General features: G+C 40.9%; 1 protein-coding gene across 1 annotated transcript; it reads right to left on the minus strand.

Moving 5' to 3' along the window:
- Nucleotides 1–1,497: 1,497 nt before the first annotated feature.
- Nucleotides 1,498–14,720, minus strand: LOC139914049 (putative ATP-dependent RNA helicase DDX4). The gene is made up of 21 exons (XM_078290982.1): nucleotides 14,700–14,720; nucleotides 10,187–10,232; nucleotides 9,882–9,929; nucleotides 9,738–9,800; nucleotides 9,398–9,454; nucleotides 8,466–8,695; nucleotides 7,994–8,045; nucleotides 7,807–7,845; nucleotides 7,339–7,374; nucleotides 7,211–7,246; nucleotides 7,088–7,124; nucleotides 6,821–6,971; nucleotides 5,419–5,571; nucleotides 5,183–5,337; nucleotides 4,897–5,026; nucleotides 3,850–4,016; nucleotides 3,596–3,741; nucleotides 2,474–2,573; nucleotides 2,119–2,389; nucleotides 1,914–2,021; nucleotides 1,498–1,812 (listed from the first exon to the last, which is right to left on the minus strand). Exons 1-21 carry the CDS (start codon nucleotides 14,718–14,720, stop codon nucleotides 1,732–1,734), a joined length of 2,127 nt encoding a protein of 708 aa, XP_078147108.1. The 3' UTR covers nucleotides 1,498–1,731.
- Nucleotides 14,721–16,540: the final 1,820 nt, after the last annotated feature.

Below are 16,540 nucleotides of genomic sequence, written 5' to 3' on the forward strand. Positions count from 1 at the left end.
ATGTACTATTTCTTTTTGCTTGTTTTTTTTGCAATGTAAGCACTTTAGCAACACGTCATGCTAATAATTAAGCAATATCACACGAGAGGGAGTGCTGGGCCGAGTGCCGAAGATAATCACAGCCGTGCTGATATACAGTACAACAGCACGACCTTGAGTGTGATATTGCTTTTATACAACAGTTGTATAAACAAAGCTATTCATCAAGTGATGGTAATTTGAGACAACAGATGATTTTTGTCTGTTATTTGTCTCCGCCAACAAAAACAGTTCCCTCAGGATTCCACGAGAGAGAGAAAGAGAAAAAGAAAGAAAGAAACAGGTGGGGATGATTGACAGCTTGGATTTCATCTGAGTTCGTCTATTTTATGTCTGTGCATGGGCAGGCGAACGCAAACAAGTTTAAAAAAGCAAGGACATTTTTTTAATTTATAGATAGCAAATCTGAGTAATGACATAAACTAGCTCTCGATTCTTACGTAAGCCCTGAAAGGCAACGTAAACCAAAAAAAACAAAAAATTGGCCTGATGAGCACAGAAATGAAAAAATAAGTTCCTTGTTTTGGGCTTTATTGGTCTATTGAATTTGAACACTCAAGTTACACGTTTTGGCCTTTTAAATGCTGTAATGAAGATAGGAGTCAAAATAAGTATGCAAGCATCATGCGCTTGTTGATTCCATTCAAAACCTTGAGTCTCCTTTGGTGAATATGGGACCTTTAAACTTTATTGAATCATTTATGGTTATATTGCATTCTTGTGGATTTAGGATTTATTAATGTTCGAGACCGATCTCACTGCCAACTAAAAACAATGGAGTCAAACTCCATTGGATATTTTGACAATATTTAATTCAATTTCAGATGTTTTGGTTATGGGACCTTTATTAGTGTCAACTGATGTCTTAAATAGGATGCCTGTCTAACAGGTGAACCCAGTCAACGAGATCGTAGGAACAACGTTCATTTCATGTAAAAATGTAAATAAATTGTCTATAGACAGCAAAGATTAATGGGATCAATAAGGCAATAATGATCAACCTGTCAGTTCAGAAAAGGACTTTTTAAATTGCACTTGACCTTAAAAACTGACATACCCACCATAGTAGTGGAAGAAACTAGGAAACAAAGGACTAACATGGTTAGTAAGCATCAAACAATGAGCTGTTTCAAATAAATTAGCAGTTGAAAATTATCTGTTAATGAACATCGGATCATGGACAAAACATTTTTTCATGATACAAGAAAAAATAAACACCATCTTTGGAATATTTAGATATTTTTAAAATATCCTGGTCATCAAGTGCAACTGGCCAAGATTGCACTCCATGAATATTATTTACCCATTAGTTTTGCATCTGTTCCTCACCATCTGGTTTGAATAGGAAGAAAGCAACAAGGAAAAGTACAAACAAAACATAACATACAATCCTTGTTTGAACATTTATTTTAAGAAAGGAGTATGAAAAACAATATATATTGGACTGTCACACAGGGCAAGTCAAAGGACGACTAACAGTAATCCTTGTAAGAAAAACAACTCAAACGAATACATGCAGGTTGATCAAAAGTCAAAACACAACAAGCCATTGCATAATACTGAAACAATTATTTAAGATTTCTTAAATTCACATATTCACTATTGAGATTCTTTTTAACCCAATGGTTTTTCACTGCAAACAAAATCTGCAAAAGTAAAATCAAGTCAGTGCTGTGTGGGTGTGCTGCCGGTCTATTCCCACTCTTCATCATCAGCTCCAGTCGGATCAGCCGGCTGGCTCTTCACACTGTTGTGGTTTTGGAAAGATCCCCCCTGAGGACAGAGGACACCATGAAGAAACCTGACAGCACAAGGCTTTCAGAGGAAAACACAGGCTTGGTTCTGTTCAAACGAGCCAGATGGGGGCAAGTTACCTTCCGAGAATCTGTGGAGGCAAAGACCTTCCCAGAGGGGTTGAATCCTGTAGTACCATGGCCGCTGAATGCCGACTCCTCCAACCACGAGGGCACTTCCTGCTGTGCCTGTCAATCACATTCAAACCAACAGAAACCATGAAGGCTGACATAATGTTGAGTAAGTGCTTACCAGAACTGTTCGCCGAGCAGTCAGGCCACCTACCCTAGAGAGGACTTTGACGAGGGAGCCGGCCAGTTGGCCGTCTCCCTCCGGATCGTAGAAGGACACCGCCCTCCCGGTGTTACCGCAGCGGCCGGTTCTCCCGATGCGGTGGACGTACTCGTCGATGTTGTTGGGGAGGTCAAAGTTGACCACGTGCTGCACATCTGGTATATCCAGACCTCGGGCAGCTACAGAGGTGGCTACCAGGACCGGACATTTGCCTGAACGGAAATCTCCCAGCGCCTGCTCTCGCTCCCGCTGCTCACGGTCACTGCCAGACAACACAGCTCATCATCACAGTCAGCTCATCTGCATACAGCACACTGGAAACAAGGACACCAGATGCACCACTTACCCATGAATACTGGTGGTTGAGACCTTCTCCTGGCACAAGAAAGTGGCAATGAAGTCAGCTTGTCTCTTGGTCTCCACAAACACCATGGTGCGCTCAGTTCCTGCAATCAACACCAAGTTCAGTTCAAATAATATCAAAACTGGAATGTCATCAGCCTGACTGACCAATTATGGGATACCAGCTGGCAAGAACTGACATCAAACTGTAATATAGGCTATCATCAGTGTGTTATTCACTCCTGCAAGTATAGAGTTAGACAAATGTCCTGTTGGATGGAATAAGCTGCTTTCAACATCCAACTCCATTCTGATATGAAAGCCACCTTAAATGGGATAGTTTGGTATTTTGAACCCTGGGCCCAAATAACATGTTTTCCATCATGATCCCTATTAGTAGAAACCATAACTTCGCTAGCTGCCTGCTCCGCCCGTCCGGTAACAACCGGGCTGCCCCCTCCCACTCTACTGCAATAGAAACCTAGGGGCATACGTGACAGTCTTTATGATAAACGTTGTTTATCATAAAGACATAATAACGTTGCTCTCATTCGCAACTATGACACTGCGTGAACAGCTAAGTATGCATCAGTTTTGCTGAGAAATGCTGAGGTATTTTCATCACGTCATAGATTGGAGACATCCAAGTGTGTCCGAGGTCATGTCAAGGAGGGGGAAAAGAGGGGGACAATAGGAGGATTTCAACAGAAAATTTGTAATAGTTGCACATTAATATCACACAATGTGCAGTCATTTCTGATGAGTTTTTCTAAAGCTCAAACAGAACTCTGAACTACAGAAGAGAACTCTGGTGGAAATTGCTTAAATTAAGTTGATCGTTCCCACTCTTTGCCCCTTCTTCTATTTTTTGTACTCATCATCAAATGTTCCTATTGTCCTTTTAAGATCCTTGATCCTCAGAGCATTAACCTGGATTTATAAAGGTTAAAAAAAAAATAAACAAAGAGAACAAGTTTAATTTATTAACTACAGGGTCCAATAACTATTTCTCAAACACCAGGTCTAAACAAGTTTGATTTATTAAACTTGTGCTCCGGTAGCAGATTTGAGATGATTCAGAACATTGGAAGGCTTGAGGTCTAAGGTAGCAGTGGAGAAACATCACCAGTGGTCTTGAGGAGGTCAAGGAGCTGCTCCCTCTTGGAGAACTTGGTGACCTGGATAAACGTCTGTTCCACATCACTGCAGGCTCCGCCCACCACACCCACAGCCAGGAACAAATAGTCTGTCTTCAGGAAGTCAGCTGCCATCCTATAAAAACCCACAGTGATAGATATTCTCACACACACACACACAATCAGCTCTTTTTCAGCAGCTGTCCTGGATCAATGTGAAAGATTGGTCCATAGAGGAACAGACCTCTGGATGTCCTCAGGGTAGGTAGCACTGAACATCAGGGTCTGACGCTCTTCTTTGGGTGGCATACCAGGGGAGCCCACCAGGCGGTGCATGTCAGGCTCAAAGCCCATGTCCAACATCCGGTCCGCCTCATCCAGCACCAAGTAGCGCAGCTTGCTCAAACCAACCTGAAGGCAACATGCCGCAAATGATTTATAGTTAAGCCTGGAGCCAAAGGCTGTGCAGCTTCACTGCTTTCATGTGACCAATGAGAGACTTTTTTAAAAAAAAAATATTTTTTTTATTTTGCACAATAAAACAAAGCAGCAAAAACATGACAACAAAAGAGAAGAAGCAAATTGTGCAGGTGAGATTTAGAAAACCCCTAGAGGCTTATAGAAAGAATCTCACCTCAATACGCATTATAAGCAAATACGAAAGTCATGTAATCCAACAAAAATAAGCAAACAAGCAACCATAAGATCAAAAAGCAAACATAAAGTAGGCAGGATAAAACAAGCAAAGACATAAAATAATAAAAATAATGTAATGAGGGTGTGGGTGCTTTGGCGTATGTGTGTGTATACGTGAGCGTGTGCGCGTGCATGCGAGTGTGAGCGCGCGTGTACTGAAGCACACTTGTGTTCAGACAACTCCTTAGAAAAGAGGAAAGATAGTCAAAGATAGATAGTCAGATATGATCAGTTTGGATAGTTAAGTTTGGTTCATTAGACAGGTCCTAAGCCTATATTTGAAATTCTTGAGAGAAGTAGACTGAAATGCAATTTGAATATAACTGTTCCATAGCTGAGCCCCCCTATATCTAATAGAGAATTGACAAAGCCCAGTACGGAACATTGGGAGGTGTAACCATTTGGCATGTCTCGTATTAAAGTTGTGTACATCACTGTTCGGCTGGAAAAATGCTTTACAAGGCAAGGGAAGCGAAGCAGGCTGATGCAAAATTTTGAAAATAAAAACACAAGTTTGGTATTTATTTATGTTAAAAATTTATAGGATCTTGAGCTGATTGAAGAGAGACTTCATACATGGACAATAACAGTTTACCTTTCCTCTTCCAATCACATCCAACAGCCTCCCTGGGGTCCCACACAGCACATTGCATCCCTTCTGGACTTCACGGATTTGGTGTCCAGTGCTGATTCCACCATAAACCACTACTGGACGCACACAAGTCCTACAACAGTCAGAGGAAAGAAAATTTTTGAGCCAAGAGAATGTACAAATTATTATTCAATTACAATATCTTTCATCTGCAGAGCGTATACATTTCCCAGTGCTAGCCAACTACAGGGTCTAATAACTATTTCCCAAACACAAAGTCTAAACAGACCCATGAGAAAACTTCCTGGCCTCCATGTAAATCTGGTTGATAAGCTCCCTGGTTGGGGCCACAATGACGGCCTCAGGCTCCTGCAGCTCACTGTAGCGACTGGCTGCCACGCCGTCCGACATCAGCTGCTGCAGGATAGGCAACAGGAATGCAGCCTGGAGGGAGGAGATGCATTAAAACCCTATAAGCAGAAGCAAACTTGAGGCCCACTTGCTGATTCTCCAGGGGCGTCTCACCGTTTTGCCAGATCCGGTCTGGGCACAGGCCATGACGTCTCTGCCAGCAGAGATGATTGGGATGCCATGCTTCTGCACCGGGGTTGGCTTCACATAGCCAGACTTGCTGACATTCTGTTTTAGGGACTCGCACAATGCTGCCTCTTCAAAAGTCTGAAGATAAACAGGTTTTTATTGTTGTCAATTGTTGTTATTGTTACCAACTGATGGCTACAAAACTCTGATCAGAAGCCATTTGCATGTTAACTTTCTGCAGCCTTGGCAACTTGTGCGTGTAAGGCTAGGTTCACACCGGCCATGTAACGGCAGCAAAGCGTAGCCCGCTTCCTTTCGGCGCCCATGTTAATGGGTCAGACTGTTCACACGGGCCGTGGAGTACTCGTGGCTCGCAATCTGCAGTGACAGTTTCGGTTCCTAGTCTATTTTCTCTGCGCATGTATTTCACAGGAAAACACCATATAAGTAGATGGTCATATCTGCATTATATCAACACAAAAGCACAAATATATTAAATTATGAACTTGCCAGTGTCTTCACTGTTGTTGATTAATCCATGTGCACTGATGCAAGTTTTAAATGTACATTGTAGGATGACAATCCATCTGGTTTTGAATTATCACTTGCCTTTTGAAAATTGGGTCTGTTATTGAATTGCCACATTTTACAGGCTACATGATTTATTTAGGCCCGTGTTATTTACACTGAGAGAGAGAGACAGGACAACTCTGTAATCCCTTCTTTAACTTTGCTTAGTAAGCACGTGTATCACAAATACTTTTTTTGTCTGTCTTGTCATGCCAATAAAGTAGAGAGGTAAAGTTTAAGTTAGAAAGAATAAGCTAATTCATGGTTAGACCACAGTTACCCATATCAGACCACTGTCAAATCACAATGAACCTTAAAAATAAAAAATCACTTAATCCATCTGCAACAATTAATGAAAACGCCACACTATATTCTCTTGCACCTTCAGAGAGCGATCTAGGTCCTCCTAGGTTTTCCTAAAGATTGCCTGATCACAAGTCACGACTGACTGAGAAAAATCCTAAAACGATTTTGATACACGAGTCTGTGAAGAAAGGGAGAGTGAAGAAGCTGGAAGATTAATTATGTCAATTCCTGATGCGGAAAAGTACATTGAGTTGTCAGCATTGTGTCTACAAGGACAACAGTAAAGAAGATGAGGCTTTGGTGGCTATTGGCGCAAAATTTAAGTAGCCTACAGCCTGTTTCCACGGGGTATTTCTCCTCCTGTAGAGCAGGAGAGCTGCTGGCCGGCGTGGAGAAATATGATTCTGGTGTGAACAGCCCAACTGTGACTCGTGCACGATAACGCGGTACTCAGTCGCTACACGTCCGGTCTGAACCAAGCGTAACTTGTTTAGATGCTCTGACAACTTACCATGATGGCCTGCGGTGGGTTGCTGCCACTAACATCCACCATGATGTCGTCATACTTGTCAAAGTTAATGCCCGACTCATAGTGGGAAAAAATGGAGTCTTCATCCTCAGGGAGGGGTGGGGGAACATACGTCACCCTCGGTCCTGAGGTTGAGAAAACACAAAATATGTATGTGGTGCTGGAAAGACAAAAAAGCATACAACCAAGCCTTGATCATATTGCAGCAATGTTGAGTATGTTGACAATGAATGGTTCATTTACGTACTATCATCATCGCCTGCATCTTTATTCTCCCCTGCAGATCCTATTATCAGATACAGAAAACCATTACATTTGTGGCATGCTTCAAATTAATCACTGAATGCCAATTTACAAGATGAATATCACAACCTTTAGCGAAGACCTCTTCATCTTTCCCACGGTAACCTGCAGCAACAGACAAGAGGAGTCAGTGGACTTTTACTGACCAACACGAAACAATTATTCATTTGATGCCTAACTTATGATGGCGCATTTACCTCCACCAAAGCCTCCTCTTCCACCCTCTGCACCACCTTAAACAGATTAGGAATCGTTGCTGATTGGCAAGCTAACTTTTCCCACTTGCTTTAGTTATTGAGCATTGGATTACTTGCATAGCAATAAATTGCATTGCATTTTGGAAACCAAAAACTTCAAGCACAAAGTTGCCACTGAGCCACTTTAAGATTAAGTTACTGAAAAAACATTGATGCTTGATTTACAACCTGATATTGAAAATTCAGAATGTTAATTTTTAACCCTTATGAATGTAGAAGGGTGAAAAGCTCTTAAATCCTTCTCAAAGTACATACAGCTTAAAGTTGTTTAAAACAAGTTTGTGCTTTATCAGTTAGCAAAATCTGAGAACGTCTTGATGTTTCCCAACTTCACTCAATACAATTCCACAAGCATTGTTAGAGAGAACAGTTTGTGCACTATAGTAACTGGATTGAGTAAAGAAATACCTTGGTGAAAACCTCCCCTGCCTCCTCTTCCTCTAATCCCTGTTCAGTAAAAATCAGTTTCCAACATGCATATACAGTAGTGGATAAAAAAACATTCCTTTGTGGTTAATTACAACTTCAAGATCATACAGTCAAGTTAAAAACAAGAACTGTATTACACACACTGGGGGAAAAAAAACACGCCTACCATTTTCACACCCTCCATCATCTTCTCCTGTAAAGGTCAGCTTGTTAAAATTCTATCAATAGCAACACAACTAGTTCCACTCAACAAAACAGAAATTATTACACTGAGCTGAGAACATCAAACCAATCATTCAATGGATCCAACTGTCTCAATGTACAAACACTCAAAGACATTACCATTAAAGCCACCTTGGTCTCCGCGCCCTGGTGGAATAAACGTACTAATGTCAGGACACAAATAACTGATTTAAACAAAAGCAGAAAAAAATTGAATATACATAATTGTGGAGTTATATCAACATATGCAGCTGACTATTTAAACACAAGTAGACTGTATGGGTGGGACGTATGAGAAACAATATGGATTACTGATGTATGGAGTTGTTACTAACAGATGATAGTACTGGATATTGTTCCTGGAATCTGTTGGACCACTCTCCCAATTTGGGGGTCACAGCCCTGAGTGCTCCTACCACCACTGGGACCACTTTTGCCTTCACGTTCCACATCCTCTCTAGTTCCTCTTTCAGCCCCTGGTATTTCTCCAGCTTCTCATATTCCTTATTCTTGATGTCACTGTCACTTGGGACTGCTACATCTATCACCACTGCCGTTTCTGGTTCCTTGTCCACTATCACAATGTCCGGTAGATTGGCCAGTACATGTCTCCTATCTGGACTCAGGAGGTTCCTGTACACCAGGGCTATTCAACCATGTCCCACGGGGCCAAGTGTATGCAGGTTTTCATTCCAACCACAGACTTCACCAGGTGATTTCACCGATTAGTTCCTCCTCTCTGGTTGAAGGAATGCTAATCAGGTTGCTCTTCATCCGCATCCCCTATCTGCAGCTGTCTGAGATATTCTCTTAGCTAGTTCACCCTTGGGAGACATTTTACTGATGTACTCGTGAATGCTTCTTGTTTCATTCAGAACAGTGGCCTTGACGCCAGGTGGTGTACATATAACACCTAAGATATTGCGCAGAACCCTCAAACTCTCAAACTCCCAGGGCTCTGGTAGAGGACCCGAGATTGAGTAAGACACACATGGTGGTATGTGTGTCTTCCTCAACATACATTTGGATTTTAACCAAATGTATGAGCTCAAATAATTGAAACCCATTCATGAACAAAAATTCCTAGAGCTAAAACCGAGGGGTATCTGGAACTAGGATAAAACTGACTGTAAATCAAAATTCATGTTGCTCTTATAATCTCAGTCAATGTTCCATTGAAATCTGATCCAGCTGCTCTGGCAGACTTACTTAACATGCTCAAGCTTAGTTGGGGCAGTAAAAATGTTTTCTGTCTAATACAAAGTAGCTGTTTAATAAAATGCAATAGCAGAGCGTGGTTTATTACAGTTTGTGGATATTACATGCAAGTAATATTAGCCTGTCTTACCTCGGCCTCCGCTACCTCTGAAGCCATCTGCTCCTGCACTGTTCCAGACTTCTCCATCTAAGAGGAACAAGTCAGAGGATCAATGACAACCAGGATTCAGCCACTGTAACCAGACACCACTGAATATAATGCTGCCAGCACTTACCATTCCCATTCCCTGCAAAGCATATGTCAAAGCATTAAAATAAGGTTGTGTACAACACTGTTGGAGTTAAGCCTACTTCTTTGCATCAGAGTATTGCCATAGCCGCCTACTTTACTACATTCCTTTGTATACAGTTAGACATTTATAGCCCACTGTGTGTTATAGCATAACTTTAAACATGAGATGCATGGGCACCTGAAGAGAATGAACTCTTAAATCCTCCTCCTCTCCCTCTGCCCCTGCCTCTTCCACCACGACCTGGAGAAAAACAGAAAAAAAAATTCCAACTTGGTAAATGTCATCTAGGGTGCAAATTTCAATCATCCTTTCCACACTCACCCCTTCCAAAGTCACCACCTTCGGCGTTCCAGGAGCCTCCTTGATTGCCTAAGGACACAAATATAATTCATTCATCTTCAACTATACACTATTTCACCAAGAACAAAAAGTAGAAATCATCCTAGCATTCTGCTTCCCAACACCCTTACAGCCACTGTTAAATGAAGTCTTTTCAATACGTGCTAAAGGACAATATTTACAAATTTACAAATCAAATGTGAATGTACAAGCAGTATAAAAGCTTTAAATATACTGGCCAATCATCCGTGTGGCAATCACAATAATGTTATAAATAGTAAACCTACCACCACTTGAAGTCTGGCTGATTAGTGTAATGGGAGTGGTAGTTCCCTGTAAAAGTTCAAAAAATACAAAACATTACATGTGTGGTGGCTTAATAATAATAACTTTGTTTATAGAGCACTTTTCAAAAACAAGGTTACAAAGAGCATTACAAGAATAGATAAAATATAGAGTTAACAATAACGACAGAAAACAGAAAAAGGTTTAACACAACGGAAGCATAAGGCAGTCATAAATTACAAACTGATTAATTAAAAATCCAAAAAAGTGAGTTTTTCATAGTGATTTTAAAAAGAGGAAACAATGCTGGCAAGCCTGATTTCCTCGGGCAGGTCGTTCCGCAGTCTAGGGCAGCGGTTTTCTAAGGGGGCCCCTTGGGACCCAGAGTACTGCTGGTTTGCTATCCTACCAGGTAGGTAATTGCATTCACCTGGGGCTGTATTCACAAAGCTTCCTAGTACTAAGGCCCAATCCCAAACCAGCCCCTACACCCTCGCCCTATCCACTCCCCCTTTGTTTGTGCATTCACAGAAGGTTTGCCATATTAAGGCCCATCCCAAACCAAATAGCGAGTCTACTTTGATGCAGACTTACAGGAAGTTCCGTCTTTCTACTTTGTCAAGTATTTTTGATCATGTATTTGTTTTCCTCACACTGACGTTACAGCCTCAAACCAAATCACGGAATGTGTGGTGAAGTTTAAAACTAAAAAAGGAGAATATCACTTTGTCCCTAAGGTCGCTTGACTTGCAGCAAACCCATAAATGCATATATGCATACGTACATAAAAAAAAAAAAGGCCAATTTACTTCACGTCATTCTCATGGTTTTGGATGTTATGTGTTTACAGTGACAGTTGCAACCTGTTATCCTTGGCTCTCGTAAAATTTGAAACGGCAAAACAGCCGCACGAGCAGGGTGTCCATCGGTTGCCATGGTGATGACTGCTTCCAATTCTTCCGCTAGAGTGTCAAGGGCGTCCCACAGTTTGTCAATTTATTTACACCCTCCCCCTTAATTAGAAGTGCCCTCCACAGCTGCGAGTGTAACTTGATTTGGAGTGACACTTGGTGGTGAAGTGGTAGTGGGTAGGGGCTGGTTTGGGATTGGGACCTCAGAGTTGGTCCTAGCGGGGAAATTCTAAGAAAATTGTTAGAATTATGATGCTTTCTAAGAATTTCCCCTTAAAAGTAAGATTAAATCCTAGTAAAGATAAAAGCTATTCAAGAAGCATCTTAGCCCTTAAGAGAGCTCCTAAGGTGAAAAACTGTTAAGAGTAGAGAGAAGGATTTTTAAGAGGCTTAGGAGTTTCTTAAGCAGATGAGAAAATGGCTGAAAGACGCAGAGGCAGGAGAAATGTTTCCCAAATGCTGAATAACTGAGTAAGTTAAACTCTACAGATTAGTTTGTGCGGCGATGCTGTTTGTTGCCGATCTAATTTGAAATGCGCTCACGTCTCCCACTCAACTTAATAACGCTATAACGGCTGAAATTAAAGTTATCATTTTAAGATATTCTGCAACAGGCAAAATCTAACAGTGTAGAAGTGATGATTTAGGACTGTGCAACCCTCCATCAGCAGAATAATCACACAAACAATTACAGCTCTTTCACAACCTCATATTGTGATTCAGTTTATTTCATTACCACTGGACATTCGCACAAGAAACAGCATTTATGGATATAGCGGGTTTTCCCGGTGTTGTTGGGGTCACTGAAAGGACAGATGTCTACATCAAGTGATCTACTCTTGTTCAACAAACCTATTCATGTAGGGTTCCAAATAAAGGCCAGCAACTGTATTAACTGGTCAGTCTTGAGACATTTTCACCATGTCTTAAGTCATAATAACATTACCGTGTCTACCCAAATAAAGGCATCACATATCAGGCTGTGAGTTCTGCGCAAGTATTAAAAAGTTAGGTTGCCCCAACTATTTATTAAAAAATAATTTTCATCTTTGACACTACAAGTAAATCACACTTTAAAATATAGTAAATTGTGTGTTTATTTCTGTGTGTGCATTCTGAATGACTAAACGAGGCGTGCTGTGATTTTTCCTGATGGACCAAAGAGAAAAGAGAGCATCATACCTAGCAACGGGGTCACATCTCATCACTAAGATAAAAGTTCTTGTTCATTCCTGTCCTAAATCCCTCCTAAGCTAGAATTCCTTGCTAGGAAGTTTTAGGCCAAGTTAAGATCTGATAATTGATGTGATTTATAGTGCCAGGACCTATAAGAAAAGCTTAATTGCAAAAAGTTTCAAGACATTGAAGGTCTTGCAGGCAGTCGCCGAGTATGCCAAGTTGCTTTATGTTAGTGAGATTGATGGAGAAGTACAGCTTAGCATCACCTGCGTAGCAGTGGAAACTGCTATGTCTGCAAACAATGCCCTAGAGGTAGCATATAGGCCTAGTTGGAGAAAAGAACGGGTCCACAACAGACCCCTGGGGCAAGGCTGTAGCCATGGAGTCAACATTGGGGGATTGTGAAAAAATTCAAAATTTGAAAACTAATTTCCTTCTAAAATATTTAAAAATTCACTAACACATGGGATGAACTTTCTATTTATTTTTTACAATAATGTCTAATAGTGTATTGTATTACATTGCTCTGTTTTTTCTTTTTTACCTTTTCTTGTTTCATTGAATGTAATGGCAGAGATTAGGGATTAATAAAGTACAACCATAACCATAATCATATAAACAGAAATCTATGCATTGTTATATGAAGACAAGTCCTGATATTGTGGCCAAGGTTTAGCAAATTGTTGTTTTTATTTACATATTTACAAGTAAACTTGGGTGGGCAGCAGGGGCGTTTGCTCTGCTCTGCTCTCATTTTCTCCTCTCGTCCTATTTTCTCCTCTCCAGCCCTCTCTCCTCCTCTCCTCTGGTCCTATATTCTCCTCTCCTCTCCAGTCATCTCTTTTCCTCTCCCCTGCTCTCCAGTCATCTCTTCTCCTCTCCTCTCCTTTCCTCTGCTGTCTTTTCCTCTCCTCTCCAGGTCTCTCCTCCTCTCCCCTGCTCTCCAGTCATCTCTCCCTCTCTCTCCCTGCCCTGTCGGCATCCTCATGCTCTCTCTCTCTTTACTCTGAACGCACCAGAGTGAACATGAAAGAAATATTATCAGTAAACAAGTGGTGTTTCTTGCCATGATGTTCAGGAATGGATTACTAACCATTTCTGATCTGAATGGCAATGATTATTATATCAAGAAACATTGACTCATCTCTTGTCCTACTGTATACTTCTATCATCTGACTGGTACTCATTTTCTCACTGCTCTCAACTTACTTTTCTTCTTTTCTGAGGCTGCCCAAAAAGCTGACGAATGTCACTGCCACCCTTCCTCTTCCTCACACTTACTGTGACTGAAAAATAATAAAACTGCCTGCACTTTAATCAAACAAACACTAAAAATTCTATTTATCATAAGCAAGTACAGCTATACAGTATACTATACGAATATGCGCAACATAAATGATTGACACTACTCAGACTTCCCGTGGGCTTTCTGACAAATATAACGTAATAAAGACCTTAACGTTAGTTGAATACGCCCGTGAGCACCATTGTTGGTCGCTGGGTGAATGTGTGGCTAATTAACTTTGCAGAAGTGTGGAGATAGGTCTGGCTAGACTACTTTTCAGGTAACTTGGCTATGATAGCTAACGTTAGTGATGGTTGATTGATTAGCACTCGCAAATCGGCCCGTTTTCACCAAAAACGTTTGTTTCCAATCTCGGAACCCATTGTCTATCGGTCTGACGACAATTAGACTCGTACAAAGTATTATTTATTTCCACAATTACAGTTCCAGCGCAAAATGACATTGATTGTACCTACCCGCAGCGGTCGAGCACCGGCTTCTGCTGGGGTACGGCAACACCACTTGGGCAAACCACATGCAGGACTGCAGTATACTAGAACCGGTAGTAATAATAATGGCATTTTGTTAAGTTTAGTTATGATTATGATTACATTTGCTAATGATTATTTCGGACGGCGGTGCGTGGTTGCCTGTCGTAGCATAGCAAAAAAACCATTTATTTATGTTTTTTATATCAATATATTGGGGGGGGGGGGGGGGGGACATTTTTAGCATATTTGAATATTGGGGGGGATGTGTCCCCCCCAATATACAGCCTTGCCCTGGGGAACCCCACAATTAATCTTTGAACACAATGACCCAGCATCACCAACACCTACACTAAAAGTCCTATCTTGTAGATTAGAATAAAAGCAGTTAAAACCGTCCAGAGATGCCAACCCAGTGTAAGACAATCAAGCAGAATAAAATGATCAAGACTAAAAGACCGAACTAAAATTGATTATTTCCCTGCATCAGCAGCTAAAAGCAGATACTTCATCACTTTAGTGAGCAGTGTGAGCACTGTGCTGAGCTCTGACACAAGATTGAAACTCCTCAAAAAGTCAGTTTCCAGTCTATTTACAAATAATTAAGTGTTTGACTCATTTTAATTGGCTTATTGATTGTAAATTAGCTTACCTCTTCCTCCCAGTCGTCCATGTTTCTGTAAGCCTTCTGGAAATAAAGACAACTACAGTCATGGTTCAAACACTACATCATCAAACAGCCAGTTGTACAGTAATCAACCATGCCTGCACAAACGCTTAGTATCAAGTAAATTGGCACTTGGCAATTTGAATATAGGATCCGATCCAACAAATGGCTCGGTCACTATCATTATCTTTAGTTATTGATGTAGTAAACAGGATGCCATTTCAAGTGCATAAGCAACTTCACTTTAGCAGTTTTCTGCAAGGTAAAGACGACTGTGAATGAGTTTGACATTAACGTTATAGTCGGAATAAAATTATCACTAAGGACTTTTTGTAAAGATATTGCTGAGCAAGTATGCTGTCCGCTACTTAGGTTAACTTTAAGTTGCCGATTTTATCATGCAGAGGCGCTTGATCAAATTGCTGGCTGAAGTTTCCAAGATAGCAGTCAGTTTCCCAGATGGCAACAGTGGTCCTACGGCAGAACACAACCAAACACCAAAAACATCATAAGCTTGCTGAGTAGTAGCTAGCATATGTGCCAATTATTGTCTGTCGTAGTTAAATGTTTTTAAAATAATAAAGTTAAAGCCTAATTTTCCATTCACAATCATTTACTTGAACACACATAACACTGAAACTTAATTTAGAAAAATGTATGATCTTTTTCTATCCATACATCTTGACCCCCTTTTGTAATTAGTCTTCCATGTGGTGCAGCTGCGCCCCCAGCCTCGATGCATTCCTCCTCTTGTATGGAGACGTCAAACCGAATTGCATTCAAAAATCTTACAATTTAATGTTGCTTTGTTTTTTTTAGAAATCATACCTACTTCGTAAAACATGAATTAAAAGCTTTTCTAAATCGTTAGGTTCCACTGGTGAGCTCGGCCCAATTACAAAAGCAGCTCTTTTGAATCAAAGTTCAACTGTAAGCATTGGTTCACGTGAAGCTAGGTACTCCTGCAATTTTCTTCCACCAAGATGCCTTACATGTGGTGGGCGACGGCGAATAGTTTGACGCAAATATAAAAGCTGAAATTCAATTGAAATAATGGTAAATGCTTCTTGGTAGATCAGATGTAGGCCTATGCCAAATTTATCAGTTGCCTAAGTATTCGGAAAATGCCATATGTAGGCTATACATCTGCCGGTGTTATGCCGAATTCTGCATGCCTGCCGGGAAAGATTTTTTAATGAAGTTCGGTGTAATGTTTTGTCCATACAAGAGCAGAACGCATTGGGGCAAATTAACTGTGCCCACATCAAGACTTTTCTTACGTTTTCCATTGCTCACCTTAACCTTGAAGTTGGAAAAGGAGCGAAAGTCCAGCAGGTGATAGTGTGTAGCTTGTCACCCATGTGACTGACAAACCCTCTGTGTGTCAGCAGCCTGCCGCTGGTGGCGTGCAGTCTGTAGACGGAATATCACACTGATAGCAGCTGCACCACGTGGAAGACGACTGCGAAAGGCATCGGAAAAAAGTATGAATATGAATAGATTAACGACTATACTTAACTACTACTATCAGTTGATGGTGTGTTGTTTAAGATACTAGAGTGGATAAATAGTAATTAAAATCAATTTTAACTATGTAATTAGCTCCAAAGCCATCTTATGTGAACAAGTCTCAGTTTTTACGTTAGCTACAAAACCTAGCTTGTTAGCCACTGTTCTTCGCAAAATGCTAAGTTTATTTGGGGCGTTTTAATTATTGTAATAAGTGGTGTGTACTACACTATAAATGTTGTTAAAAGCTAGGTAACAGTTAGCAACCCCCTCTCCTTGTTCTGCACCTGTCGGTGCTATAGCTAATATTAGCACTC

This window comes from Centroberyx gerrardi, chromosome 21 (assembly GCF_048128805.1).
Source record: "Centroberyx gerrardi isolate f3 chromosome 21, fCenGer3.hap1.cur.20231027, whole genome shotgun sequence".
NCBI lineage: Eukaryota > Metazoa > Chordata > Actinopteri > Beryciformes > Berycidae > Centroberyx > Centroberyx gerrardi.

Excerpts from the sequence above, each read along its gene's own strand:
- LOC139914049 (XM_078290982.1), bottom strand. The coding sequence starts at position 14,720 with ATGGACGACTGGGAGGAAGAG. Across the intron at positions 6,972-7,087 it reads AAAGATGCAGGCGATGATGA|AACCTCAGGACCGAGGGTGA; the intron begins TAGTACGTAAAT and ends TTGTGTTTTCTC. Across the intron at positions 5,338-5,418 it reads AGACCGGATCTGGCAAAACG|GCTGCATTCCTGTTGCCTAT; the intron begins GTGAGACGCCCC and ends TCCTCCCTCCAG.